Source organism: Camarhynchus parvulus, chromosome 2, assembly GCF_901933205.1.
Source record: "Camarhynchus parvulus chromosome 2, STF_HiC, whole genome shotgun sequence".
NCBI classification, from domain to species: domain Eukaryota; kingdom Metazoa; phylum Chordata; class Aves; order Passeriformes; family Thraupidae; genus Camarhynchus; species Camarhynchus parvulus.
This window is the reverse complement of record NC_044572.1, coordinates 67,353,669-67,381,413: the sequence shown is the minus strand read 5'-3', so window position 1 is coordinate 67,381,413 and position 27,745 is coordinate 67,353,669. Positions and strand designations below refer to the sequence as shown.

The window sequence follows — 27,745 nt, the reverse complement described above, 5'->3', positions numbered from 1 at the left end:
AATAATTTCTCTTCCTATTGTATAGGCCCACTGAGTTTTTCATTCAGTGTTTGACCATCTTCATAGACATAGTAAAATCCCATCCTTATTAGAAATACAGAGAAGCTGGAATTTCATATGGGATAGGGAGTGTCACTTTTTTTTTTTATAATTGAGGAAGTTAATAATATGCTTCCTGGAATTTTTGTACAAAAAACATGATTGCTAAAATCAGGATAAAGGGCTACATAATTTTCAAAGCAAAGCAAGAATATTGTTTGAACAAATGCTGCTAGCATTTGAAAAAGGTGGTATTAATTTTGTGTGTGAACTGTGATAATCCCTGCCTATTTCTAAATCCCTGTAAATTGTTTCATAGGGCTTAGGAGTTATGACTCATTCACATTTTCTGACAAGCTATTGTCATGGGAGATCTAATACATAAGTAGGAAATTGAAGAGATCTGGCATATTTGAACTAGGTACATCCAAAAATTGAATACTTTACCTTGGACTAACTGGAAAATCTGCTTTGAGTTTGAAAGTTGAAGGTAATATTAAAAGTACATTAAAAGAAATTATGAACAGTATTTGAATGAGTTTCTGTTTTACATTGTGTGGTTGAGTTGAATCTGCAGATTCCTCCAGTTACTTGACTATGGGTGTCTGCAAACAAATATTTTCATATTAATTTTCTGTTCAAATGACAACAACTATCAGTCCAAGCAGCTTGACCAATTTATCAAGCTCCATATCAAACACAGCTCCAACTGAAAATCCCTGATCTAATGACTCCTGAGAAATACGTTCCCATGCAATCATAGTGAGAATTGAAAAGCAATACCATGGATTGCTTACCAGTGATTTTCATATTTTCTTTTTTTAATGTCATTTGCAGTAATCATCTTAGGATGCAAATGCTTCTGCAAAATGTGTGTGCTGACTGCAGGATGGGGTCAAGGTGGCCTGCTGTGAAACAAGAAGCAGGGAAATGAAAGAAAGTGCTGTGTTGGTCCTGTGTAGTTGAGAACCATAAACATATCTAGTCCAAGGTCAGGGAATGCAAAAAACCTCATGGCTGCTAATAATGCAACCTCTCTTTTACTAAGAAATCCCTCAGCTCTTATCACAAAATTTTCTTTAATAGCAAATGTGGAAAATAGTACTTAGAAGCCTGAGACCTGGGTTGCACCATTCTTTTAGGAGAAGCCATTTAAAACACATAAGAGAACACTAAATGCCTCCTTAACTAATGTCCTCTGGCAGGGTTTGCTGCGTGGTTGAACATTTGTTCTAAAGGTTTATTTGATTATAAATTGCTCCTTTCAAAATGGTAGCAACTGATTCCCACTAAAATATGAGTTTGTGTGTCGTTAATTGCCTGATTTTAATTATCTTCCTCCAATATGGATTCATGTTGGCTTAACTGCTTTTGCTTATTTTCTATGAATTGTAGTTCTTTTTGCAGGCCTGTCTCCCAGCTATGGAACATATAAGAAATGTGTATTAATTGCTACCATATCACTTAACTCTTATCAATATTTACAGTTGTTTTCTCTTTTTGCTGTCCCTTATTTTGCTTAAACCTTTCACATTACTCTGAAATTTCTAGTAGTCCAAATGGTTTTGCCTTGAGCAAATGGCACAATTTTTTCCCTTTGCTGCTTAAAACATTTGTTAATGATTTGGCAAGCTGGGATAGCTTCTACATGAGGAAGTAAGGGCTGGTTTCTTCATTTCTGCTTTCCTCACCATATAATAGATGGCACTTCAAGAAATTAAAGTAGCAGTGTTGTATTTTAGGTAAGGGTTCTTGAACATATTTTAAGTACTAAGCACCCTTATTCTACACATTATCTATTCATTTTTCTTCTTTCCAGCTTGCTAATTTGAGGTGCCACAAGCCTTAGACAGCCGAGTGAGGAGATGTCACTTCCAGGCACGAGTAAGAAAGTGCTTGCAGCCTGTTTTCACCACAGTGAATGTTACTTAACAGGAGAGTGTTTGGGAGACCCAAAATTTCTGTCCACTGCTCTGCTAGAGACACCAGCATGCTGGGAGTGATGATGCAAACAGGTGACACCAGCACCTTTGCTGCCACGTCCAGGAAGAGGACAATTGTGTTCCTCCTTCCCGTGCTGCACCACAGAGCTCAGGTGAGGAACCCAGGACCATGGTCTGTGGTTTAGCACCATTAAGCTGAGGCTGGTTGGTTCAAGGAGCTGAAATGGTGGCACACCATCTCCCTTGGAGCAGACAAGGCAAAAGAACGCTCCCATGAAGGGTTTAGCCAACAGCCTGCTGAACATGGCAGCTCCCAGCAGAGCTGGTGATCAGCAGCTGATGGCAAACTGGTGCTCATCATGTTTTCCATCAGCACAGTGGGTGCCAGCCAGGATGTTTGTCCTTCGTTCCTCTTCTTACAATGCCCTAAACCAAACGCCAAACAAATGTCAAGCAGTCAGATTATCTGGCACTCCTGAGGAACTGCTTGCTGTGCAGCTCCTCCATCAAGGTGTAGCAAGAACATCCTCACAGCAGTGTCTGGTAGGAAAACTGTTTGGTGATGTTTCTGTTGCTTTGACATTCATTCCTCTGTGAGACCCAGACTGCACACTCAGTTGAACTGCAATGTATTCACTCACACTGGGAGGCTGCCTTTTGGCAATCAGACTGATGCTAAAAATAAAACAACCTATGCAAAACAAACAAAAAACCTCCTTGCTAAATCCATAGTGGGAGTATGTTGCTTCAGAAAGTGCTGGGTTGTCTGCATATGCTTTTTGGTGTCTCTTCCATGAGAAAAAGAATGGAGGGAAGTTTAATAATGCAGTATTTTTGCAATCATCCATGCAAATCACCCCAGACAATAGCTGTGGCATGCACAAAGTATAGAACCAAGTTTGGAAACTTCTCAGATACAGACCTCATCCTACTTATAAAAACATGTTGTTATAAGGATGCTGTTTACTATATGTCATGCCTACAAAATTAAACTGAGGGACACAATTTCTCTTTATTTATTTAGGGGCAATGCCTGCATTTTTTTTCCCTCCTTGATTTTCTGTTTTTAATTGGAAAGTTTGGAGATAGCCTGGTCTTCTAAAAGGGTGTCTGTGCACACGTGTGTGCCTCCTGAGCCTTTGGACTTGATTTTACGCAAGTAACAGTACAGTTAGTACCGAATGTGGGTAAAAAAAAGATATTTGCTTACAAAACACAGCGTACTTTATAAAGTTAATGCCTTTGGAATTTGTTTTATCTTTGGGGTTTTGTATTCGAGCTCTGGTCTCAAAGATTTTCTCTGCAGTTAGGATGGGTGGAAAGTGATTTACACACAAAAGCCGGGGGTCTCATGTACTCCCAGCAGCAGACGGGCGCGGCTCACGGGCAGCACCCAGCCCTTCTTACGCCCAGGCCGGCGGAGAGGGCGGCAGCTCAGCCCCGGTCCCGAGGGGCTGCCCCACTCCCACCGCCTCCCGTTCCCTGAACGGATAGAACTCCGGGGTGATGCCAACCTGGGGGGGCTCCTGCTTAATCCTGACCCTCCGGGCTCTTTCTTCGGTGAACCTCCGACGGGTGGAAGCCTAAATAACGACGACGGTGATGATGATAATAATAATAATAAATAAATAATTAAAGGAATAACAAAGCAGCCCCTCAGCCTGGGTGTGCGGGGCGGGGCGGCGGGGGGACCCCGCTGCCCGTGTCTCCTCCAAGCCCGTAAAGCCGGGAGCGTTGCTCGCTGCTCGCTGCTCCGCGCCCTGGTAACGGCGGCCCCCGGCGGGCGGGAGGACGTGCGGGGCCGCCCGTCGCGGCTCTTTCCGCGTTGCCCGTCCGGGGAGGTCCCGCCCCCGCCCGCGGCCGCCCCAGCCCCAGCCCCGCGGGGAGGCTCCGGGGCCGGCGGGGGGCGCGCCCCCAGCCCGGGGCCTGCGGCGGGGGCGCCGGATAAAGCGGTGCCGGCCCGTCCGCCTGCCGGCACTGGGCGGCCGGGACGGGCCCAGCGGGGCGCCCCGCCATGGCTAGCCCCGCACGCCCGCGGCAGGAGCTGGCGGCCGAGGAGCGGCGGCTCCGCGGCGCGGCCCCGACGGTGCCCCGCGACGGCAAGCGGGAGGCGGCGGGGGAGCGGCTGGTGCTGCTGGAGCTGCGCCGCTGCGGGCGGCCGCCGTCCCCCGGCCCCGGCCAGCGGCAGGAGGAGGGGGAGGAGGAGGAAGACGAGGGGGAGGCGGCGGCGGGCGAAGATTGCTGCGGCAAGTGCAAGAAGCGGGTGCAGTTCGCCGACTCGCTGGGGCTGAGCCTCGCCAGCGTCAAGCACTTCAGCGATGCCGAGGAGCCGCAGGTGCCGCCCGCCGCGCTGTCGCACCTGCAGAGCCCGCCCGGCGAGGAGCGGGACCCGCCGCCGCCCGGCGCCGACCCGCCGCCGCCCGCGCTGCTCCTGGTGCCCGACTTCCCCGACGGTGGCGAGCCCAGCGCCGAGCGCCTGCGGCGGCAGCGCGTCTGCCTGGAGCGCCTGGGGCGGCCCGCGGCGCCCACCGACGTGCGGGGCACGGTGCGAGTGCTGGGCGGCCCCGGGCCCAGGGAGGTGACGGTGCGCTACACCTTCAACGAGTGGCTCTCCTTCGTGGACGTCCCGGCCGCGCCGCTGCCCCCCGAGCCGCCGGCCGAGCGCTACGGCTTCACCCTGTGCGTCCCGCCGAGCCTGCGGGAGGGCTCGGCCCTGCACTTCGCCATCCGCTACCGCAGCCCGCAGGGAGAGTTCTGGGACAACAACGGAGGCCGCAACTATACGCTGCGCTGCTGCGGCTGCCCCGGGGCCGGCCCCGCCACCGCCCCGCCAGGCCCCGCCGCACCCCGCTACTGACACCGGCCGGGCGAGCGGAGCCCAGGGGACCCGGCCGGGCAGGCGAGGCCGCACCCCGCGCCCGGAGTGAGGCCCGGCTCGGGAGGGACACGGCCAGCGCGCCGAGGGCCCGGCCCGGAGACTGCCCCAAGTCTGGTGGTTTTTAAGCAGGAGCTTCAGTTTTTGCCAGCGAAATATGGATGTGCGTAGGCTCGCATTGCTGTGGCTTGTGGAATTGTTCTCCTTTTTGGTTTTTTGTATTTTTTTTTTGAGAGAGAGAGCGAGGAGACTGAGTAGCGTGGTCTTTGCTTTTCCCCTCTTGAAGTGAATTTTTGAGGTCTTGATTTGGGCTTGACTCCACTTACCCGATTAGTCAAGAGCACTCGTGTGAAAACTTGGTGGCGTGTTCGCTACATATTTAACTTAGGATCCCAGTTTTCCCGTTCTCAGATCCATTTGAAGGACACAGTACTGCGACAGCAATGGTGTGCTTTGTCCTTTTTTTTGTTATTTTCTTTTAGTTCAATGGACTCCATAACAATACGATTCACTGTTGTGAGCACCTGTCAAACCCGTGACAGGCTTGCGTGCCTGTCCCACCTTTGCCATGGCTGCGGCAGCTCTGAACAGCAGGCACTCTGTTTTGGGGCTGGACTGGGCTGCCCTGGTTTTTGTCACTCAACACACTTTGGTACTGCTCCCCAGGCTCACATGTAGATCCCGTCTGGCTAATAGCAGCCAACAGGGACTTGTGCAGAAATGTTTTTGCTTAAAATAGACTGGTGACTTCTTTTCACACAACCGACGAGTCTAAAACCGGGACGAAGGAGGAGTTAAAATACTTGCTGATGCTGTGTTTATCAGGAGAACTTTGGTAACACCTTTGAGTCGTGCACTGTGAAGTGAAAGCTGGTGTTTGTCTCATACATGGTTCTGTATTTTCAGATTTGGGTCTGGTTTGGATGACCCTTCTCACTGAGGAGTGATGCTGCCATACAGAGAGGGTGGCCTCAGTAACAAATGGAAACAAGTGCCTTACTTCAGATCTCCTTATGTAGCATTTTGCACCACATTTCTCAAGTATTTATAATTTATTCAGCTTTTTTGCTACATATTTTTCTGTATTTGTATGTTGCTGGGAAAGGACTTTGTTGTGCACACGGCTGGACTTTATGGCACTGGACACTTGAATTGATTTTATAGTCTTCACTCTTGCACTGCAAGCCTAGAGGTTGACTACTACTGGTGTCCCAACTCTTGAAATTAAGCAAAAACTACAAATGCAGATGGGTTTGTAAGAATAAAAAAAAGTTTTAAAAAAAGCCATAAAGCTCACCATTACACTTACTTTCTTCCCTTTTTCTTTTTTTTTTTCTTCTATTTAGCAAAATGTAACAGCAGGCTTCACAGTTTTGCAACCTGTGGAATGTGTGCCCTGACCAGGTGACCAGGGACGATCTTGTCTGTAAGAAATGTTTAGGGCTGTAGCTGAGAATGACTGTTGTCCTGCCAGAGCCATGAGGCAAATCACCCTCTAAGTCTGTGACAGGCATCTTGAGCAGAGCTGTGGTGTGAGGAAGTTTTACTAGCATGACTGGAAAGTAGGTGGGTGATGGTCAGGTTTTGTTGGGGCTCTTCTGCAAATTTGATTCTTCTTGTTTTCTTTTGATACAGTATCTCAAAATATGGGTTATTTTTGGTTAATGAAGAACAATTACCAGAATGCAGAAAATACCCTGACATGGATGTATGGTTTTCAGTAAGACCATGGAATGTCATTTTCCTTTTTTGAAACAGCACAGTGTGAGATTTTTCAGGTCTTCATTTCCTCTGAAGATGTAAAACATCTTAAGGGTTATTATGACAACATTAGAAAAAATAGCTTCTTGGTAAAATTCCCCATACTTGAGAATATTTTCAAGCCTAAAAATATTTTCAAGCCAGCTAACCTGCCTTTTGAGCTGGCTGGAACAGACCCGGAGCTAAAAGCAGGGAGTCTGTTGGGGGAAAGATGGGAAACAGAGGGAGCTTCAGACTAAAGGTGCTGCAGTTCTACTCACATGCACTCTGCTGCCAAAACACAGCCTGTCCTCCCTCCTCCCAAAAAACCTATGTGTACAGCACAGTGTGAGAATACAGCCAGAGACAAGGAGGTGTTTAATTCCTTGGGAAACCATTCAGCTGTTACACTGTATCAGTTGCTTTGACAACGCACAGAGGGAGAGCTCAGTGCAGCCAACAGAAGTTTGTACTGTTGTCCTTCAGGTTACATGTGAACTCTTGCCAAAAAGGCTTTAAGGGAGAATAGTGAACTCTGCTGTTTCCCTACACAAGTTTGTTTTAAGTCTTTCATGCATTACAGGATTACAGGATGTTACATGGGATAACCTGGTAAGAATTAGCCTTTCTTCAGATTGCTGCATCAATGAAATAATGTGCTCTTAGTGCAGTGTCAAGATTGATCCTTCATTTATGTACAATATAACATTTGGGATTTCTAGAGCCCTTTCCTTATTCTATGCTTTGTTTATTAGTTGCCTCAGAGAAGAAGGAAACATTGCCAGAAAAAGGAGGGGAGAGATCTCCCCTTAACAGAATTTAAAGGAGCAGTCATATTCTGATGGCTGTGTCTGGGCAGAGGCGGTACCATGAAGAATCCTGGCTAGCTAGCTGTGCCTAGTGATAGAGGCCTGGAAATGTTCTCTGGTCCACTGTAAACATCGACATCCAGAACATGTGACATTTCTGTGTGCTTTTCAGATGTGTGACCTGAAATTCTAAATGCAAGAAAGTACTAGCTGAGGCTAGACAGTAAAATCTTCTGAGTGCTTCAGAAAATCAGTGCCAATTGAAAATCCTGCCAATTGTGTTAATTAAAGCACAACATTTTTGTGCTTTAATACCTGGTGAAGTGCTTTTATTTGTTATTGAGAATTACTCTTTGCGAAAGGAAGGAGAAAACCTCTAGATGGGAGTCAGACATACTTTTTGATAGACAGTACATTTCTTTGCTCTTAGGATTTTACAGAAGCATAGATTTCCAAAGCAGGGTTCAAAGACAGTCTACTCACAGTTGTCTGTATTTTCATAGCTGAGGTTCCTGAGGGCTATGGAAAAGCAAGGCTTTATCAAAGATTACACTGGACAGAAGCTGTAAAAATCCAACTGAACCATATGTGTGTGTACCAAAGGCTTGCAAGCCCACATCAGCGAACCCCAGGGCTCCTGCTCCTGGCCATAGGTTGAGACACATGGCATAATTGCAACATTATTCTCAAAGGAATAGAATCAAATGAAGTTATTTTATTCCATTAAAATCTCAAGGCTAATAGAGTGAAATGTTAAGTGAGGCACTCTTTCTGCTTGGTTGCATTACTGTTAATGTATTTCATAAAGATTCAAAGCATAACTTTTGGAAGATGTTCTCATAAACATGCTCCCTCCCCTAACCTAAATAAGAAATTTAAGATTTATTGCACTTTTGGAAAAACTCCAGCTCCAAAGATTTTTATTTTATGCAGATTTCTGTTCCCCCACCACGGATTAAGGACTTAGGGTATGAATAGCTGCCAAACAGTTTTATAGGTGTATATAAATGAAGAAAGTTTAATATCGTTGAAACTCTGTAGGGCTAACTGTGAAGGACATAAAAGGTAAATCTTCCTTAAGCAATTTTTTGCCATGTACACTTTCTTTTAAATTCAGATATAAATGATTCAGGAAAGGGCTGTAATGCTAAATTTACTTTGGTGCCACGAAGATCTGTAAGCTTGCATGAAAACTACTTCTGTTTTATTTAAAATTGGAGCTTTCAGTCAGTACTTGGAAAGTCTGGCTTCTGCTCCCATTGGCTTCGCTGGGATTTGGATCTAGCCCAAAGTACTGCAGGAAGGTAAGGGAAATGATCTAGGTTTAATTGTCCATTCTGTTCAGAGTCTTGTGTTACGGGGTTAGGATAACATGGCACTGTGATGAATGTTCATCTGTCAAGAGTTCAAAATCTGCTGTCTGTGCATGGCAGTAATTAAATCACCTTAATTGTTTTTTCATGATTCTTTCTGAGAGAGGGAAAATTACTTGCCTTGGATTAGCATATTGCCAAAGACTGTTATAAATATTTATGGGGTGTACTCTTTCAATAGAAAGCCTGTACATTCTTCACAGGTCTCCATAGTTCTTTTTCCTGCACACAGAAGAGTAGTTACTTGAATGCACTAATTACCATCATCTCCCCCTCTTGCAAAGCTTCAGTAGATACTGGTTTAACAGCAAAAAAGGTAAGTAGTTTAGAAAGAAACATCTCTTGCAAAACATATTTAATTACCTCTGTAAGCTGTGGAATCTTTTTGAAGGTGTGAAGGTTTGTGAAACAGGTTTGAGAGTTACAATTTTTTTCCATTTCCTGTTGTAGAAAATACACAGTTTTGGAAGAATTACTGGCTTCTCTGTTTTGTTTTTTTTTCCTGCTTTCACATTAAGGCCTCATGCACTATTCTTATATTCTAAAATAGTGAAAAAAGTAGGAATGTAAACCCTCAGTTAAACAGCTGCACAGCTTAGTTCTTTTTTTATAAAGGTCATCAAGCAAAATATTCCCAACAGTATGAAATAACTATGCCTGTGTTAAGAATGGTGGAATAAAGCAAACAGTATAGTCCTGACTTGAATAATGCCAGGATTTCACTGTAGATCATTATGGAAAACTCAGGAAAACAGTCAGAGCACAGCTCTTTCATGGCTCTGTTTACGCGTACGTATGGTCTGTGCTGGGAGTCAAGAGAGATGCATTTATGTTGTATTACAGGAAGTATAGTTGAGGGGATGGTGCTTCTCCATAGTTATTCTGTCTGCTGGTGTTAGAGGGTAAAAGTTTTGCTTTTAATGCCTGGAAAACTGGAAGGTTGTTTTAATAGAAATACCTTTTGAGAAAAGTGAGTACTAAGTTAAAATCCTTCTCAGCTTATTTCATTGCTGTATGTAAAGTACATGCTTCTCACTTGGGTTGCTCTCCTCCTGAAAATCTGTACCTCTGATATATCTGGGCAATTTGAATCCATGCTTTCAATTGCAGAAAAATTTATTGAGAGGTTGTAACACACAACAGAAATGCCTGTCCTTTGAACGGTTACTAATACTAATCAAATTGTTGCTTTTTTCCTTTCAGAGTGCTGTTTCCAAGCTTATCCTGTAAAAGTAAGGACAAACTTCAGTATAGGCAAACACTCAAATTTTGGTTCCTACTGCTTAGGTCAATAGTTTGTTAAAGTGTTGAGATCGGTAAAAAACCTTTTTTTTTATAATACAAAAGCAAAATTGTTTTGCTAAGACATTGCAGCTTTAGTAAAGATATTTCTTGAGCTCTGTTCTAAGGAAAAAATATATACTTTTTATAACAGTGGACATTGTACGTAAGTCATGGGATCATTCCTTTGTGTTTTAACTATTCCTGTTGTTTACACTGCTTTGACAAAATCCAACAAAGCTTCTGACAGCGTGCCAAGAGAGATTTAATGAGTATTGCAACGTAAACGGAACTGGTGGAGCACAGAAGGTGCAGCTGTAAGAGCACAGCAGCTCGGAGGCTGGAGCACAGTGCCAGCTCTCCAGGCTGCTCTCTCCATTGGCAGTGACGAGCACAGCTCTAGCCAAGAGCAAGAACAGGGCAAGTGGACACCAAACAACACTAAAGTCACCCCAGCCCACAACTGGGCTCGACTTCCTAAGCCAGGTGTGGTTGGCAGGTATTTTACTTCCATAGCTTGTAGGATTTCAATGATAAAGCATTTGTCAAGATATGTTTGTATACAGAATAGGCGTGTTTTGGCAAAATACCTTAAAATGGACGTCAGGCAAGGGAAAAATATATTTGTATTTTTCAATCATGTACAACTGATATGCACATAATTAACACTAAGTGACCATGCACTTACATGTGACCTTGCACTTACAAGCTAAGGAAACATACAGGCCTGTCCAAAACAGGGAACAAGCATCTAAAATGCTGCTGGGTTTGAGGACTAAGTGATAATGCCTTTGCTGGCTTTGCACTCCTGTTAACAAGCTAGATAGATAGTGTTACACAGACTTTTGGACTGTAGCAGCAGAGTTCTTACCTTGCTTCTAATAAGTAATGTATAAATACTGTGTAAGTACAGTATAAATACTGTATGATAAGCTGATCAGTAATTTCAAGTAAGAACTGATTTGTCCTTTACTGAGGTCAGTTGTCTTACCCTCTGCAGTATGGACTGGGGACAGAGGGAAATTACAGAGCACCATTACTTTTTCCCCCCTCTGCCTGGATGGTTCTCTCTGAAGAAAGTATCTGAAGGTTACTACTGCTCCTCTGAAGGTAGAAGTAAGTAAGAGAGAGAGAATCTGAGTGGTAACCTTGAGAAAGAAGGTTGGAGCAGATGCCATGAACTGGGACTGCACTAGTGTTTTATCTACCACAAAAACTTAACAACAGAGTTTTTAGGCATTAATGGAGAAGTAATCTCCTTCATACTTTGGAAGGAATTAATAAGACATTTCACGTTCCCATGACTGCCTGCCTGTATGACAGGACATACCATCTACAGCAGTGATCTTGTTGGAGACAATGCTGAAGAACTTCACTGGAAAGGTATTTTTAAAGAACTGATTGTATATTGAAAGAGTTCCCTTATTTTTTCATAAATATGGTGAAAGCAGATTTAAATATTAAAAAAAGCCAAAACCAGTTACCGATGGAGTTGTCCCTCTTTATAAATCAGGGCTATGCTATATATAAATATGTTTATTTTGCTTTCTAGCGTACGTTCTCAGATCTTGAAATGGTATGCAGTTCTTGTTTCAGTAAATTAAGCTATTTTAAACAAGGATTTTACATGTACTGGTTTAGTTTCTAACACTATAAAACTGGCAGCCCTTCCAGGCCTGTGTCATCTAAGAGTGTAAGATGCTGCATTTCTGTGAGCTCACTGGAAGCTTAAAGAGCAATCAAATCCTTCTTCCCCTGCACTTTCACCATTAACTTAAGTGCACATAATTATCCAGTTGTGAATGTGGAGATTTCAAATACAAAATCTAAGGTGTATTACCTATTAGAATAATTAAATTCCATTTTAATAAAATGTTCACTAAAAGCAATTTACATTGCAATACTTATACACCTAATAAGGGGAGAAGTATTATTATATTTGCTTTTTATCTGAAATTGAAAGGGGGCTACATTGGCAGTCTCAGCTACACACTATTTTATTCTGTACATTGTATTGTCCCTATGAAATCCATTACTATACATCTCAATCTAACTGAACAAAATGGTAAAATACACTTTGAGGGGCAGTGAGGAATGGGAGTTTGTTCTAAATTAGACACTTTAATTAGACACTCTGCTTTAATAATGCTTCCACAGAGCATAAACAACACAGAAGAACATAAACAAAAGATTAATTTTGTGAAGCAAGAAAAATAAGGGGTGGATTTCAAAGGTCACAGTGCTGTGGAACTAATTTTGAGTTTCTATTTCTCTACTTAAAAACTCCCCAACAATTCACTGAAATAAAAGGAAACTATTTTTTTCCAGTATGCCAGCTTTGCATTGCTTAATTTTTCTGCAGATTTCTAACAGAAAACAACTTCAAGCATGGCAATGCCTTGAGCAAAACCTAATCAAAAATTTTGCTTGGTTTTTTATTAATCTGCAGTCTTATAAGTGTTGAGCATTCTATGGATTTAAGAATAATCAATAAAATGCTATGCTGAGCACTTTTTCTAGGCAAAGCTTGTTGCCACTTCATGACTTGCAACACTTGAGTTACTGTTCCCATCAGGTTCTTTTTCTTCTGCCAAAATTCATTATGTTTGTGAAAAAGGGAAATATTTGATAAAGTGATGTGGAGCTTTCTGCTAATAGCTGCACCTCAACAAATTAAAGGACTTGGTGGTGAAAAAATATTTGAAGGCTCCCAAGGCTCAGTAATTCAAGTCTTCCATTCTGCTATTCCGATCAGTTAATTGTTAAAAGTAGGCCAAGACTGGTTATTAACTCTTGGAAACTAAAGAAAGAACTAGTGAATTTTTTATGTCACCTCCTGAAATGTCAAGGGATGCTCTTCAAGGAAACCACACAATGCACCCTGTGATATCTCTAAGTATCAAAGCCCAGGAGACAAAAATTCTGACCATCTCTGGTTTTAATACTTTAAATAAAATATGTACTTACTCATTTAGTTCAGATATTGGATATTTTTAAGTGCAACAGGATTAATACAAACTTAGTAACTGGGTGAAGGGTTTTAAATCTTGGGGAGTTTTAAATCTTACATGTTTTTTGTGGTCAGTGAGAGACAAGGTCAGCAGCAGAATAATGTAGCTGGTTGCAGATAGTTTAATGAAGTTTTATTGCTGAAATAGGGCAGGAACTATTCCATCACATAGGACACACAAGCAAACAGATTCCAAGGCTACCTTATATACTATTATAAATCACAGCTATTTATCTTAGAACATGTGACCCTTTAGAAAATAGAACTGTGGTTGCCAAAAACAGTCTCTCAGGCATTTCTTATGCTGAACAGACAAGCTCAGACATGGGCATGTGCAGTTTCTGTGCGTGGCACTGTAGGATGCTGAAGATGGCCCAGTGTTGTTTCAGTATCAGAGGCTTTACTTGGTTGTGTGTTTTCTGGACTCTCAATGACCAATTTGTCTGTGGCATACATCTGGCCAATGGCAACCTGAAATTAAACCAAAATATTAGTAAACAGGTTATAATTTAGGCTGCACAAAAAAATCCCAAGAATTGAACAGGCCGATTATTAAGCTTTTTCATAATTACATTTTTCTTTCTCTACATATTTCTTTTTGTAAATAGTACACTTGTCTAGACCATAAGAAAAATAACCAATACATAAAATACCTGCACATATAAAATCTTCAAATAATGACATTGAGGAATACAATTTAAAGTCTCAAAAAATAACATTAGAAGTTACAACAGAGAAAAAGCAAGCAGGTTCTATGTTGAGAAAAATGAAAAGACAAATATAATGAAAAACAAAAATATGGATATAATCAGCAGGTATTTCTTATGCTTTTTAGATGGAGAGCCTAGATATAAATTGTATGGCATAGTACTATTTACTAGTTCCTTTGGAATCCTAATGTGAATTGCCTTATGAATGGGGAAAACAGTTCAACAGTTGTTAGTTCAGCAGCAGCATTTTACACACACTGGAGCTACCTCTTGTTCACAAGATGGTATTCAGACCTCCTATATTTGTGCTTTCTAGGAAAGCAAAATGAGGAAATGAAATATGACAAAAATGCAACACTGATGCTTTGACTCCTCTTGTTCTTCAGCACCTTCTAGTCTGCCCCATAACATTGGTAAATTGTGGTTGGATGAGCAGCTGGCAGTTGTCACACACAGCTCCTGGCTTAGCAGCTGAGATGTGGAAGGAAGAAGTTTCATGCAAGTAGGGTAGTGAAAGCAGAAGACAATGTTTATTTTTAAAAGTATGAATTTTGGAGTGCACTTTTTAATATCTGTTGTGCCCTTTCTTGCCCGTACTTTCTCCTTCAGGCCTGGGTACACAGCAGCTCTGTGTCCTTTTCACAAAAAAAAAGGTTCATACATTTAAGTGTTGAATTAGTACAAAAAAGACTAAATGCTGAATTACACTAAGCATGGTATATTTAGTAGAATTTAATAGTGCGCAAATTAAGCCTAACAGCAAGTCAGGCTCTCAAAGTAGTAAAAAATCAGGGAAAGAATGTTTTTGGCATTTTCTGTTAAACAATTTTTGTGGGGTAAAAATCCTGGCCTCTCTTGAATAAAAATTTCTCATCTGTGCTCACACTCACATAAAATGTGAATAATATTGCCTTTTAGGAAATGAACTATTTAATCTTGATAAACAGCCTTGTCTGAAACTTGTAATGCATTGATTTTAATATTGAAATATTTATTACAAGGGAGCATTTATGAAGCTGTTCATAAAGGAACAGAAGTTTTCCTTGCCAACAAATATTTCCTTCTTTTGGCACTCTGAGCTAAGTTAGTAACAGCATTATGAACAACTCTGATTATTTTTGAAGTTACTTATGAAATATGTTACATGCAGAATATTTAATACAAAGGCCATACACAACTGTGACATGTGTTACCCACAGAAATTTTAAGCTGTCAACAAGTGTTACTTGTCAAAGAGAACTCGCTGTTCTGGGTTATGTGGCAGGCTATACACTTTAGTTGCTGCCTTACCACAAACCATGCTGAAGTACTTAATTTTTGTATACTGTGTTTTGGAGCCCAAAGAATCTTTAATCCTTTCCCACACAGTAGAGCAAATTTAATGGGAGGCTCAGAGGGATTACAAAAATGCTGAAACCTGAATTGCATTTTTTTTTTCTCCCCCAGCTGGGGGAGATACATGAGACTGAGTACGTGACTTCTCAGTCAATCATATTCAGCTGGGGCAGATGGATTTGTAGGAGAAAGGTACAAGCTGCTGTTTGCTGTCCCTGTGCCAACAGGTGATGTTATCTACTGCCTGCACCTCCTGACTTGAACGCAATAAAAGCACAGATTTATGTGTGAGCTGCTTCCTTAGCAAACCACAAGCGTGCAGGCATTTCAGCAAGTGCAGAGCCACTATTGCTGTGCTGTCGGCCTTTGCTGGGCTGCTGCAGCTTGCCTGCTCTGCTGCCTCCCTTCCAGAACCTCTGCCATAGCACTGTAAGCTGAACTTTGAAACCAAGGATTTTTGGTTTTTAAGCCATTAGCATTGAATTTTTAAAGTTATGATCAAGCCTTTCCCATGTGCCTTAGACAAAACAAACAAACCTTCCATTTATAGCTGCTGAAAAATTCCCATCCATAAACATCCCCTGCCTCAGCAGAAGGATTGCACCAGTATTTACACACTGACACTCATTAACCCTACGAACCACAACAGCCCTCTCACAGTGTCCTCACCACCCTGAGTCTAAAGAAAGCACTTCAGCAGCAGGCACTCACTGTGGATCATTCTCCCAAATCAGAGACTTAAGTGGCTACCTATTGTGCTCTTTTTTCATCATGCATGTTTGTAGCTTGTACACCGCATTTACTCTTCTGGCAGGTGGTTGGAAGCCAGTGCATAGGTCAGTGCCAGGGGAGTTCCACTGACCACAGGAAATGTGAAAAACGCCAATCACTTGTTTTTAAAATACTGAAAGTTTAATCGTAATAAAATGGTTATAAAAATAGCAATATAATTAGAGTGATAATAATTTGTACAAATTGAATTAGGACAATATGAAGCAATAGAACTAAAGAGTTACAGACATCTGGGTACCCTTTTCTGGGCAGCACAAGCTCTGGGCCTTAATCAGAGGATTAGCCCTTAAAAACAATAGCCTGTTGCATATTCATACACTTCATACATGATGCATAAATTCCATTTAAACAAAGGATTCTGTCTGGTCATCTCAACTTCTTCCTCTGAATCCTAACAGCGCCTTTGAGGTGGGAAGAAGTCAGTTGCTTCTGATAAGAGGGCAATAAATTCTTTTTCTCTGAAAGACTTAGGTGTCCTGTGGCTGCTATCTTGCTGCAAGTCCTTTCTTTAAAAAAAGTATCTTACATAGCATCGTTTCTATTTTAACATTATATTATAACCTAAAACTATATTTAACACACTACTTAAGAGAATTAATACAGCATTACTTTCTAACACAACACATATAATATTCATTTTAATATTTGTGAAAAGCCAATCATAAAATACCCATTTTTCACAGGAAACTTTTGGGGAAAAAGGCTCCATGATTTGCTCAGCAACTTGTGTTACCCAAAAGTTTATTCACCTCTTTAGGTAAAACACTGCAATTAAATTCCCCAGGAAAGAATGAGCAATAAAGAACCAAACTGTCATCAGGAGAAGACAATAAATAGAAATATAGAAGTTGCTTCTCAGCTCCTTTTGAATTATTTGATGTATAAATTCTGCCTGAAAAACTATGCACTTTGGTTCTGACAGGTCCAGCCCTCAAAACCTGACAATTTGTCTTTGTTCAAAGATTTAGTACAAGTCTATATGGTCAGCTGTTTTTTGTGGACAAGAAGACTTGTTCTTGAAAACCTTACTATTGCCTTCTGTCTGAATCCAGGAGAAGGCTTAGGGCTTCAGAATGGGATTTATCAGCAGAAGTGAGACAACAAATGGGGAAAAAGAAATCGCTGAAGAGTAAGCATTAGTCCATATCTTGTAACCCAACCATTCTCTGGTCATTTGGTCTTTGTGTGTTCATATGGAAACAAGTACTAGTCCTTTGTCATAGCTGGCAGGAAGCAATCACAGGAATTAGCCACTTCATAGAATCTTTCATTGCTTTTGGGGGAAAAAAAAACACGTAGGAAAGGTTTTCCCTATATAACAGAGCATCAAAGATATATATGGGGAGGTGCAGTAAGAATTAAATTGCAGGATTAAGAATTATAGAAGTAAAATCTGAATGTCCTGCAGACACTGAAAGAACATGATATTACCATAAAAACTCAACAAATCCAACAAATTGACTGAACTCTGAACTCTGTCCTCTCCAAAGGAGTCTGGCTGCTAGTGTCCAATTCTCAGGGACATCTGTGGCTGGTGAGCAGGTTATGTGTGGCTTCCACGCCAAGCCACGTGACAGATGCAATTGCAGTTGGGACAGTGCTGGCCTGGGAGGCAGCCTGAATCCTAGGGGCTAACCTGAACTCTACAGGCTAATCTGAATTGTAGGGGCTAACCTGAATCCTAGGGGCTACCTTCCCATCTTGACACAGCTGGAGGAGTAGATCCTGCAGACCTGCTCCTACTACTTGCAAAATACTACTAGATTATCATCTCCATTTTCTGAAGGTGTGTGGCATGTCTTGTATATTTCATCCAGACAAAGATTTTACTTTGCAGCTCAGAGTTGAGGTAGAAGTGACTGCTCATATTTCTGCAGGGCTGAAGATGAGGTGACTGAGTTTAATTTTTTTTTTAAATTTGCTTCATTCAGAGTGCATAGTTCTGCTCTGAAAAGTACGATGACATCTTTGCTTGACAGCTCTGTATAAATGTCTGTCTACTTAATTACTCACCACATTTTCCCTTCCTTAGGCTCTGCAGCACAAAGGTGGCCAGACATCTCTTTTTCCCACGTACTTTACAGAATTGTAATTGTGTGGCATATAACCCATGAGCTCTAACAAATCCTGCTGAGCCCAGATGAAGATACTTTTTCTCACTGTCACTGAATTACTCATCCTTATCATCCTGCCAAACTTGCCAATCTCCAAACAACTAGCTACCTGCTCGTGTGAGGTCTCACTGATAAATTTCAGGGTGAGTGCCCTAAAATTACTCAGGTAAGTAGCTAGGCAGCAGCTTTTCTACCCTCAAAAGCAAACTATTTTTATTTTTTTCATGGCGCTGTTTATTTTTTGATGGCAGACAAAAGCAGGAGTGGCCTAAAAGGAGCGGGTGCAACACTCTCACCTTATGTAGAATCAACTTACTGGACAATGTAATGCCTAAACACATAAAAGTGCCACCACAGCACATTAATATAGAAACACTGCAAGACAGCAATTTCTCTAGGTGTCAGTTTTTTAAAAAACTGATCTCCCAAGAGGGTCATCACTGGAAAAGTAAAAATGGTTTCCTGTTTTTCTTAAAGAAATGCTGCTCATAACTAAAGCTGATGTACAAGAGATAGCTTTACATTAAACGCATTTACATATCTTATGTATATATCTATATATCTATATATATCTATATCTATATATCTATATATCTTGTTATATATACATGCATAAATATATGAAAAATACCAATCTCTAGATAATAAACATAGCCATCTTCTGTCTTTTGTTACAAATTTGCAGACAAGAAATTGTTACCTTATTACATCCAGGGATTGCATATAAACATATACATTTTCAGGGTTCTTTATTATGGAGAAAAAGGAAAAAGTCCTGTGTATTAGTATATTTACACCATACACAGACACACACACATACACATATAAAAAATCAGGGGTTTTTTTCCTGTTGCAACTAGGAAGTTGACAGGTGTATCTCATGTAAACACTGCTGAATCTTAACTAGGAAGAAAAATCCCTGATGACAATGCAGTCATATTGCATTTATGGCTGCTAATCTGGGCCTCTAACACTACATGAAGAAGTTCCACATTCATATTTTCTGGCATGGTGACTACAAAATGCATCTTAAGTGAATGCTGACAAGAACAGAAATGTTCAAGAATAAAGGTTATTTTAAGAGCTGGCAACAGTCTTTTAAGTTGTTTACCTAGAGTTTTTCCTATTAGATGATGCCAACCAATTTGCAATCCTATTGCAAGTTTAAGTGAAGTAGTTATTGTTCTTAAGAAGCATTACCTTTTCTCCCCACACCCAAAATTGCGTACGCTATACACAGCACACTTTATAATAAAGTTTTCATATTGACTAAGGTTCAGTTTAATGTTTTTTGTTTGTTTTCAAATGAATTTGGACAGCCATTTTTGAAATTATCTTTTACTGCAATAATAAACACACCAGTGCTGTACACAGTAATTAATACAACTCAAATGGAACCAAAATCTCATCAATAACTTCAGTTCTTTGTCAAATCTTTGTGTTGGTATTAAATGCTATAGCAGAAGCCTTATTTATTTTCACTCAGGAAAGACTGTTGAAAAACTGCATTTGGCTTCTTAAACACATAGGTTATTCCAGCTATCCAGAGCTGGAATCAATGTGGAAAAAATATTTTGGAGACTTTTCCCTCATTTTAATTGATTCCATTTGTCTACAGAGAATGGGAAAGGAAGTGAAGGAAAGCACAGAGCTGAGAATTTAGAACTATTGTGTATTTTACTTCTGTAAGCCTGTGTTTTGCAAATGCTGTTTTCTTTGTTTCTTTATCCCATAACATATCCTACAACCATTGCTACATGAAGCTTTTGAAAAGGCAGGAAATATTAATTTATTGCTATCATTTGTCTGGCTTTCACAAAGGTGTGAAGTGAAGTAAGACAGCTGATAGGTGAGAATGTATCTGAAAGTTATTTCTCTTAATAATGATAAATTATGTAATTTTGTTAGAACCATATGCACTTCATCTTGAACATCTTAATTTGTATGATGTATTTATTTAACACTCTCATTAATTTATTTTGTGGGCCTCCCTGAAGAGATATTCTTCAGTGAAAAGAGCACAGAATCTTATCTATTACAGCAATGATTTACACATAAAATACTGTAAGCATATATATTCATATGTATTTTGCACATGGTGATCTAAAATAGCAAGGGATTCTTTTTAATCACTTAATATTTCTCAGTTAAGGGAGCCCCTTTTTCTTAAAATTATGCAACAATGCTACTGTCCTTAGAGACAACATGGACATGACTGACACGGCCTTTACTCCAAATAGCTACACTTGATGTAGCTTGAAGTAACAAGGGCCCTCATCAGAGAAGGCAAAACAGGAATCTTTCAAGCCCCCTCCAGCCTAGATTGTTCTATGATTCTATGACAGCCAAGTGGACCAGATTGTGTGGGCCTTCAGTAAAGTCACAGTTTTAATTCTCTCATTTCTTGCAAGCCACTCAGCCTCCAGATAAAAAGGAGCGTGACAAGAAAAATGCCATCTCAAAAGCATGGAGGGCCCAACAGCAGATGGCTACAACAGGAAAGAATCACCCTCCGCTATTGCAAAGGTTACCTTACAAGATGTCAGAAAGTGAGCCACAGGAAAGCAAGCAGAGACTGATTTTGGGCTTAAACAGCCAGGTGAAGGTTTGATACAACACACATCCAAGGAAGAAGCAGATCTGCAGATGTAATGCTCTGAGTGTGATCTTTTCATGCTTTCAGCATCCTGGCAATCTCCAGACCCCCACCTTTCCTCCCTCCCTATTTGTCACCTGCTAATGTTATTTCAGCATCTTGCTTTTTCTCTCATATTTGCATAGAAAGCCTTGACCTTCACAGAGCGGTTCAAACTCCTCAAAAAGCCAAACACAGAAGAAGCAGGTCTTCTAAAGAGTCAATCCCATGTGGGTAAAAGAGAAAAACCTAATATAGCCTGATCTCGTCTCAATATAGCACGAAGAAGAGAAAAATCACTCCGTTAAGATGCTGAGTGTGGCAAGGGAAGGAATATAAAACATTAGTACTTGAAAATACAGAGACAAAGACCTGGATAACATTGTGCTGAGTGTGGTATAACAGGTAGTCTAGTAATGCTGAGACATTTGGTATGTAAATACCCTGACCATTCACAGAGGACCCTATGTTTTGCAGCAACTACATAAGCAGAATTCATCAATGCCAATGTGAGTGCCTGCCTTACTTTTGTCAGTAGTATAATACAACAGCCGCTGTCACAAAACACACATTCTGCACTAGGTCCACGAAAGTACTGCAATGTTTGTGTATTGCAGATACACTAACTCCACAATACATACAAAAACGAAATTGTCATCATTAAAGGAAAATATTTTATTCTTCAGTGTTTTCTTGGATCACTACTTCCAAAAGACTTTTGGAATAGAACAGTGAAGAAAATGTAGCCATTATGGACAGTTATAAGCAGATATTAAATATGCTTACTGAGTAGTGTGATCAAGTAATTCTGCAGCCCTAATAAATTTTCATACTGTGAACTACTGTGGTACTAAAATGAGCTGCCACAAGATTATGACAACAATCACAATTTAAGACCACCTTTTACAATATTTGTATTTAAAGTCAGATGCCAGAAATACAATGTACTGCAAGAATCATCTTTAGTCTCATTTCTTATGTAAATGGGGGAACTTGGCTGCTGGGGTGAGCTGCTAAACAGTTACACAAAGATGTATATGGCATGTTTGTAGATTAACATCTTTCAGAAAATGACTTATCCATGTGTACCTCCCTGCCTTTTTTTTAAAATAATGCTAATCACCTTCTACATTTATTCTCTCTTCCAGTTCCTGAAAATACATGATTTTGTCCCAAACCACTCAAATGCAGAGAAAGATCCAGAGCAGCAAATGGTACATGGACTCTTTTTGTTTTTAACTGAGATTTGCTTGTCTAAATGACGATTGTTCAAAGCCTTGAAAAGCTTTGTCTTCACCACATTTTTAAGTGAATGGTACATAAAGTAAGTGCAAGGGAAAAAGTACTTGAAGCATGTTCCTTGGGAAATGATGAACTTCAGGAGCTAAGACATTTTAAGACAGCGGGTACCAAGATACCAAGGACTGAAAAGTGGGACTGGCAGGATGTAGTTCTGGGGAGATGCATACAAGAAACATGCCAGAGAGTATGTGGGAGCTGACACAGACCAAAAGCAGCCCAGAAGTGAGCAAGCCCATAGTGGTGGGAACAGCCAAAGCTACTGATTCTTCAGTGAAGAAAATGCTGCGGCACACAGCAGTGCTGATGGCTCCAGAAAATGCATTTGGTTTGGCAGCATGGAAAATGTTGGTCACCCCTGATGTTGAACCAGCAGCTTTCTGATCCTAGCTGGGCCTGAGCTCACGTCCATTCAGAGTTCATCCCTGTAGTACCTTACACAGCACAGTTGTCACCTGTGCACATTTGCTACACTTTCACTTCGATTTTTCTGAACTAGAAGTTTTCTCAGTATCTGCAGTACCAAAGTGTGAGGCTGCATGAACACCTGCAGTAATAATTCTATGAGACAAATGGATAGCAAGTACACAACATGTATTATGCTTGAGGAATCTCCTGTGGGAGCTACCTCTCTCTGCAGCATCCTGCCCAGTATTTTATAGAAAGTATATATAGGTAGCAGAAGCAGAGAGATGTATAATTACTCTCACAGCTCACAGTAATCTTCGATTACTCGCTTAAACAAAATAATTATCTGCAACTAGCAGGAAAACTGCATCAATTAAGACAGGCTGGAACAATCACCTACTGCAGAAACATGCATTGAATATTCTTCCTTTCAAGTGTAACACACTGTGTACATTTGGTAAGGGAATATCATATTAACTAAATAAACTTGGATTAGTTTTCTTGATTTTTTCTGATCTTATCCAAACCACCAAACACAGAGGGGAAAAGTTCAGGCGGCTCAGAACTGTAATATTGTTTAACCTCACAATTTAAATTTTCTGTTTTGGTAATGTCCTTTGAGCCAGAAGAATGTTTTAAAAAAATGCCTTTAAATCTGCTACTGAAGCTATGTTTGGGGATGTGAAAGACATATTGACCTGCTAAATTTTGGATTTGAATGGATGTTAGCCACATTTTAATTATTTGGTGGTGATATGTCTTCTTCAAGACTCCAAACTATACGTACCAAATTCTTGGTGCTGGTTACAGGATGGCACCAGGTACATTGCATTTTGTAAAATTGACAGGTGCTTTATTAGCATTTTAAAGTAACAAAGCCTTTTGTGTTTCAGGAAAAAAAAGTAAATTCTGTAACACAGACCATTTTCCAAGACATAAAAGACAGAGAAAATTAATTTCCCCCTGTCCTCCAAGAAGGCTATAACCAAGCATTAAACTTAATTTTATATGAGGAACAATTTACTTTAAGGTCCCAATATGTCTCTCCCTCTGCACTGATGTTACCTTAGATACACCTCAGATGTGATTACAGACTGGGCTTTTCTCTGTGCCCATTCAAATTACAAAATTAAATTTGAAAGAGAAGAAATAACAGATTGAATTTATCTTTAGAAAATGTAGCTATATTTACAAAGATAAATTCTGTATTGGATGTTTTTGATTCAATCTGCATCTTTGCCCAAAAAAGGAGCACCCCATTGAGGCAAATACTTACATGTCAAGTCTCAGTTACTGCAGTGTTTAGGAGATCTCTAAGTATATCAGGACAGAAATAAATTTTTATTTTTCTGCATTAAAAATACTTCCTTTTTTTTTGGCAAAATTTTTACAGATTACTAAGCTACAGTCATCTGTTCCAGAAAAAATCATAATTTCCTTGTTTATCTTACTTTCTGTGATGGAGGCTATCCAAAGATTTCTTTTTTCTTGCTCAGCTACCATTCTTGGTTTACTATCTTCAAACCTCCACTTTTCAAAGAGCATTTTTCTTTTCCTCCCCTCTTTTGGAAGAGTTCCAGTGAAAGCCATAAAAAAACCCTATTGCCTGGACTGTCTACCCTCTTTAAGAACCCGAGTAGGAGGCCAATGAGAAGAAAGGACATTAATGTTTTAGGACTGAGGATAGATTTGTTGAATTTCAGTCAGTGTTTGGGCCTGTGAGTTCTCACTTGCTATCCACTGTGCCAGGGTCAGCTTGAAATAATTTCTCAGGTCCAACTCAGTTTCCAAACCAACACCCCACTGAAAAACCATGACTTTGATCATCTCCTTGATTAAGCAACCTCTGCCAAGCCAAAACCTCAAACACAGTGAACCACTCTGTTCCTCTTGAAGTTACTCCAGGTGATGGTGGGCAGGCTTCTGACTTCCTACAGCTTCTCCCCTGGGGCACCACACCAAGCCAAAGCCAAGCCCTCGTGCTTCAACCTGCCCACGCTGAGGTGCGTGTCCTGCCATCACACTCTTTTCAGGGGGACAGCTCACACTCAGCCAATTCCACACACAAATGGGTTAACTCCCAAGGGCTCCTCTGCCCAGCCCTTTGTACAAACAGAAGGAAAAATTAACGAGGGAGAAAATAATTATTTGCAAACCCCGCAGCTTTTGAGCAGGAGATATCCATGTTTGTGTGGATATAGGGTATAGCTTACATTAACTTGTTTAATTGGACTAAACTAAAGCAGCATTTTTTTCTTTTTTTTGGCAAAGATAAATTACTGGATTTAGCACAGCTGGTAAGAGCTAATTCTGTACAAAGAGTTCCTTTCAGTAGTGTGGGTGGCAATACACTTTCAGCTTTCAGCAACTGGCCTAATTAGTTCTTCCTTCTTTGCAATAACACAGGACAGTTCAAAAAGGAAAAAAAAAAAAGATTGTAATGGAAGACGTGGTATAAAATAATTCTCTTTGCTCTTCTGGTTTTGCCAGTCCTCTCTTATTTAATGTCACACTAAGCAGAGGCTTGCCCTAGTATTTTGCAGCACAGATAATAATTAGGAGTGGGAGGTTAGTACTTATTCCAAACACAGGCAGGGAGCAACGTCTGTTCCTCTGTGCACGTCAGAGAAGAGCATTCCTCACCCAAACCACCCTGGCCAAACCCAGGCTGCAGAGTGATGGATGCACCACTGAGGGCTTTCCCCTCGGCAGGGTTCCCATTCTGGGTGGCTTGTTTAGCACAGATTGGGAAGCCCGAGCTGCACTCCCCAGCGCACCCTCTCTGACACGGATTATTTACGTGACAAAAGACAACGTGGGTACCAAGTGGGATCATTTCAGCTTCACTGCTCCTGATGTACAGCCCACCAGCTGCAGGGCAACAACCCACTGCCCAAACAAGCACTGACTTGAGCACACTGACACCTTCCCTTCCATACAAGCTGGCCAAAAGCACTTGGGTCTCCCAGCAGTGCACGACACCCTGCAGCTGTCAGCAAGATACAGCTCCTACCAGATAAAAACTGGGCTTGGCAAGATCCACTTGACCTTCTGAATGTCAGTGAGATAAAGGGTAAAAGGCCAGAAAGGGCACAGATGTTTGAATTTACCTTCATTATAGGCCATCTAGGAAACTGCTGGAATTTTTTTTTCTAGCTGTTGTTTTGAATAATGATTCTGGAGCTGTGACTGAGTGAGTTACAAATGTATTAAAAAACAATCTAAATTGTTACGAGCCATTACCAATGGCTTTTTCTCCTAACTAGACTGAATGAAGGAAGGATTATGAAAAACTTCTGTTAGGAAAAAACTGAATGTGAAGGGGAAAAACAAATTAAAAGTGAAGAGTATTTTATGAAGACAAAGAGAATGACCAACTAAAAAGGAAACTCTCCAGAGAGCTTAAAGAAAAACCCAGCAATGAAACTAGAAAATAACAGTGTTTATCAGTACGTAGAGTTCCTGTCTTGTTTCTTTTTAATTATTTTTATATTTGCCCATTTGTTTCTGTTGGCAGCAAATAGAAGACATAGGGCTACTCCTATAGGTAATATTAGCCAGTCTGATGAAAAACAAGAATTAATAAAACTTCTTAGAATTGCCCACTGCTCATTTACAGTTTGAACAGTCTGACACTGAGAATAATATTTTCCAACACACACTTCTCCATAATGACTGTTTGACAGTCTACAGAGTTTTTGGTTGATGGAAGGTTGTTGATGAATTTCCAGAAGACTATTTAAACACATGTTGGGGAGAAGGCAGAGACAGGAGGCAGTTATGGGGAATAGACTGAATCTAGGAATTTGTCAGCGAGGAATCCTGTCTGAAGTAATTTCTAATACAGCACTTTCCTCTTTCTGTGGCTTGACACCTTAAGTATTTCCTAATTTTCTTTCCATTTTTCTGTATATAAACATTGGAAGAAGAAGGGAAACTGACTGACTATAAACAGAAACCAGTGAAGCTACTACACACAAGCTATTATGTAAAGCAGAGATCTGTCCTTAATCTTTCAGTATTAATCATCCCATAGTTTTAACAAAAGCAGAGCAAGACTAACTGGTAAGAGATTCAAAATGATTCTTTAATGTATATAATGTATGATGTCCTTTAACAAACATACGCATCCAAAATTCATTTTGCTCATTCTATCTCAGCTTGTTTATTTTGCTATTCAAAAATATTGTATAAACACCTTACATGTAAGCCTGTGTACAAAAGAAACCCTCCTCTGGGAAAAAGCACAGAAAAATGAGCCAGTAGATGGCATTGTGGCACTTCAAAAGACATTCCAGAAAATTCCACTTAAAAACATGCAAGCCTAAATGCTGTGTTTAACCACTTACTGCTTAACCAATGCAGTATTTTACTCCTGCTCCGTGCTCCACATGCACAACTGAATAAACAAAACTGCATGATGTAACTCCACTGTCACACTAGCCCTGAAACAAATCTTGTCTGCTCTGGTTCCCAAATCCAATTAGCTCCATATGCTACATTTACAATCCCAGTCTTGAAAAGATGATCCTTATTTGATGATTAATGTCCCACAAGCCATGGCCATCATAGATATAATAGAATAGATGTGATTAGTGGAAAAATTTTTGCTAAAACAGAACCATATACAAGCTCTTACAATCAATGCAGATAATACTATTTCCTGCTGTACAGCAACTTCTGTGGATTAGATACCCCTTAAAAGTAAATTTCTTAAGTATTTTCTGAATATTCTACATAATTTGTTTCAATTAAGCTGCTGATACATCCTCACAGCTAGAGATGAGAAGACTGCAGCAACTCACCAGTTTCTTGTGCAACACAGCAGTTCTCTACTGCTCAAACCACACTAATTTGAAATAATTTTGCAGAACTCAAGATACAAAAGACCTTGTGAGTTTAAGAATTATACTCCATAAACAGGCAAACTTATTTAAACTGAAACTACACTTGTAATTATCAGTACTTTATCTGCAAGCTACTTTATCTATAAACCTGCTTTACCTTGATCATGTCTGAACAGGGGTTGGAGCAGAGATTTTTGGAGCTCTCTTCCAGTCTCAGGTATTCTGTGAGGCTTATACATCAATGCCCCTCATGACATTAGTCTTTATAAAAACATCTAGTTTCACTATAGTATTAATTTTCTCAGGAAGTTCTAAAAATCCTTATCTCAGAAGGAAAAATTTTCAGGATCATGTAAATCAATCTGACTATCTTAAGGACTCTAATTAAATTCGATAGCATACTCTAAGCATCCAGTTGTATATAGTCCTTTTATTTCATGCCACTTCTAGAGTAAACTAAAGCAGTTTAGTTTTCCTAATGGAAAAAATTCAACTTCAGTTTCCACTGCCTAATAGCATAATACTTGGATTAAGA

The 27,745-nt window shown here is 40.6% G+C and overlaps 2 protein-coding genes across 2 annotated transcripts in view; one reads left to right on the top strand and one right to left on the bottom strand.

The window, feature by feature from the left end:
- Nucleotides 1-3,996: 3,996 nt before the first annotated feature.
- PPP1R3G (protein phosphatase 1 regulatory subunit 3G) lies at nucleotides 3,997-6,137 on the top strand. Its single transcript, XM_030963966.1, has one exon. It carries the CDS (start codon nucleotides 3,997-3,999, stop codon nucleotides 4,837-4,839), a length of 843 nt encoding a protein of 280 aa, XP_030819826.1. The 3' UTR covers nucleotides 4,840-6,137.
- Nucleotides 6,138-13,181: 7,044 nt separating this feature from the next.
- LYRM4 (LYR motif containing 4) overlaps nucleotides 13,182-27,745 on the bottom strand; it is an 85,254-nt gene continuing 70,690 nt past the window's right edge. Inside the window, exon 3 of the mRNA XM_030943369.1 lies at nucleotides 13,182-13,541. Coding sequence (XP_030799229.1) covers nucleotides 13,389-13,541 — 153 coding nt within the window. The 3' untranslated portion in view covers nucleotides 13,182-13,388. The remainder of the gene's footprint in view (nucleotides 13,542-27,745) is intronic.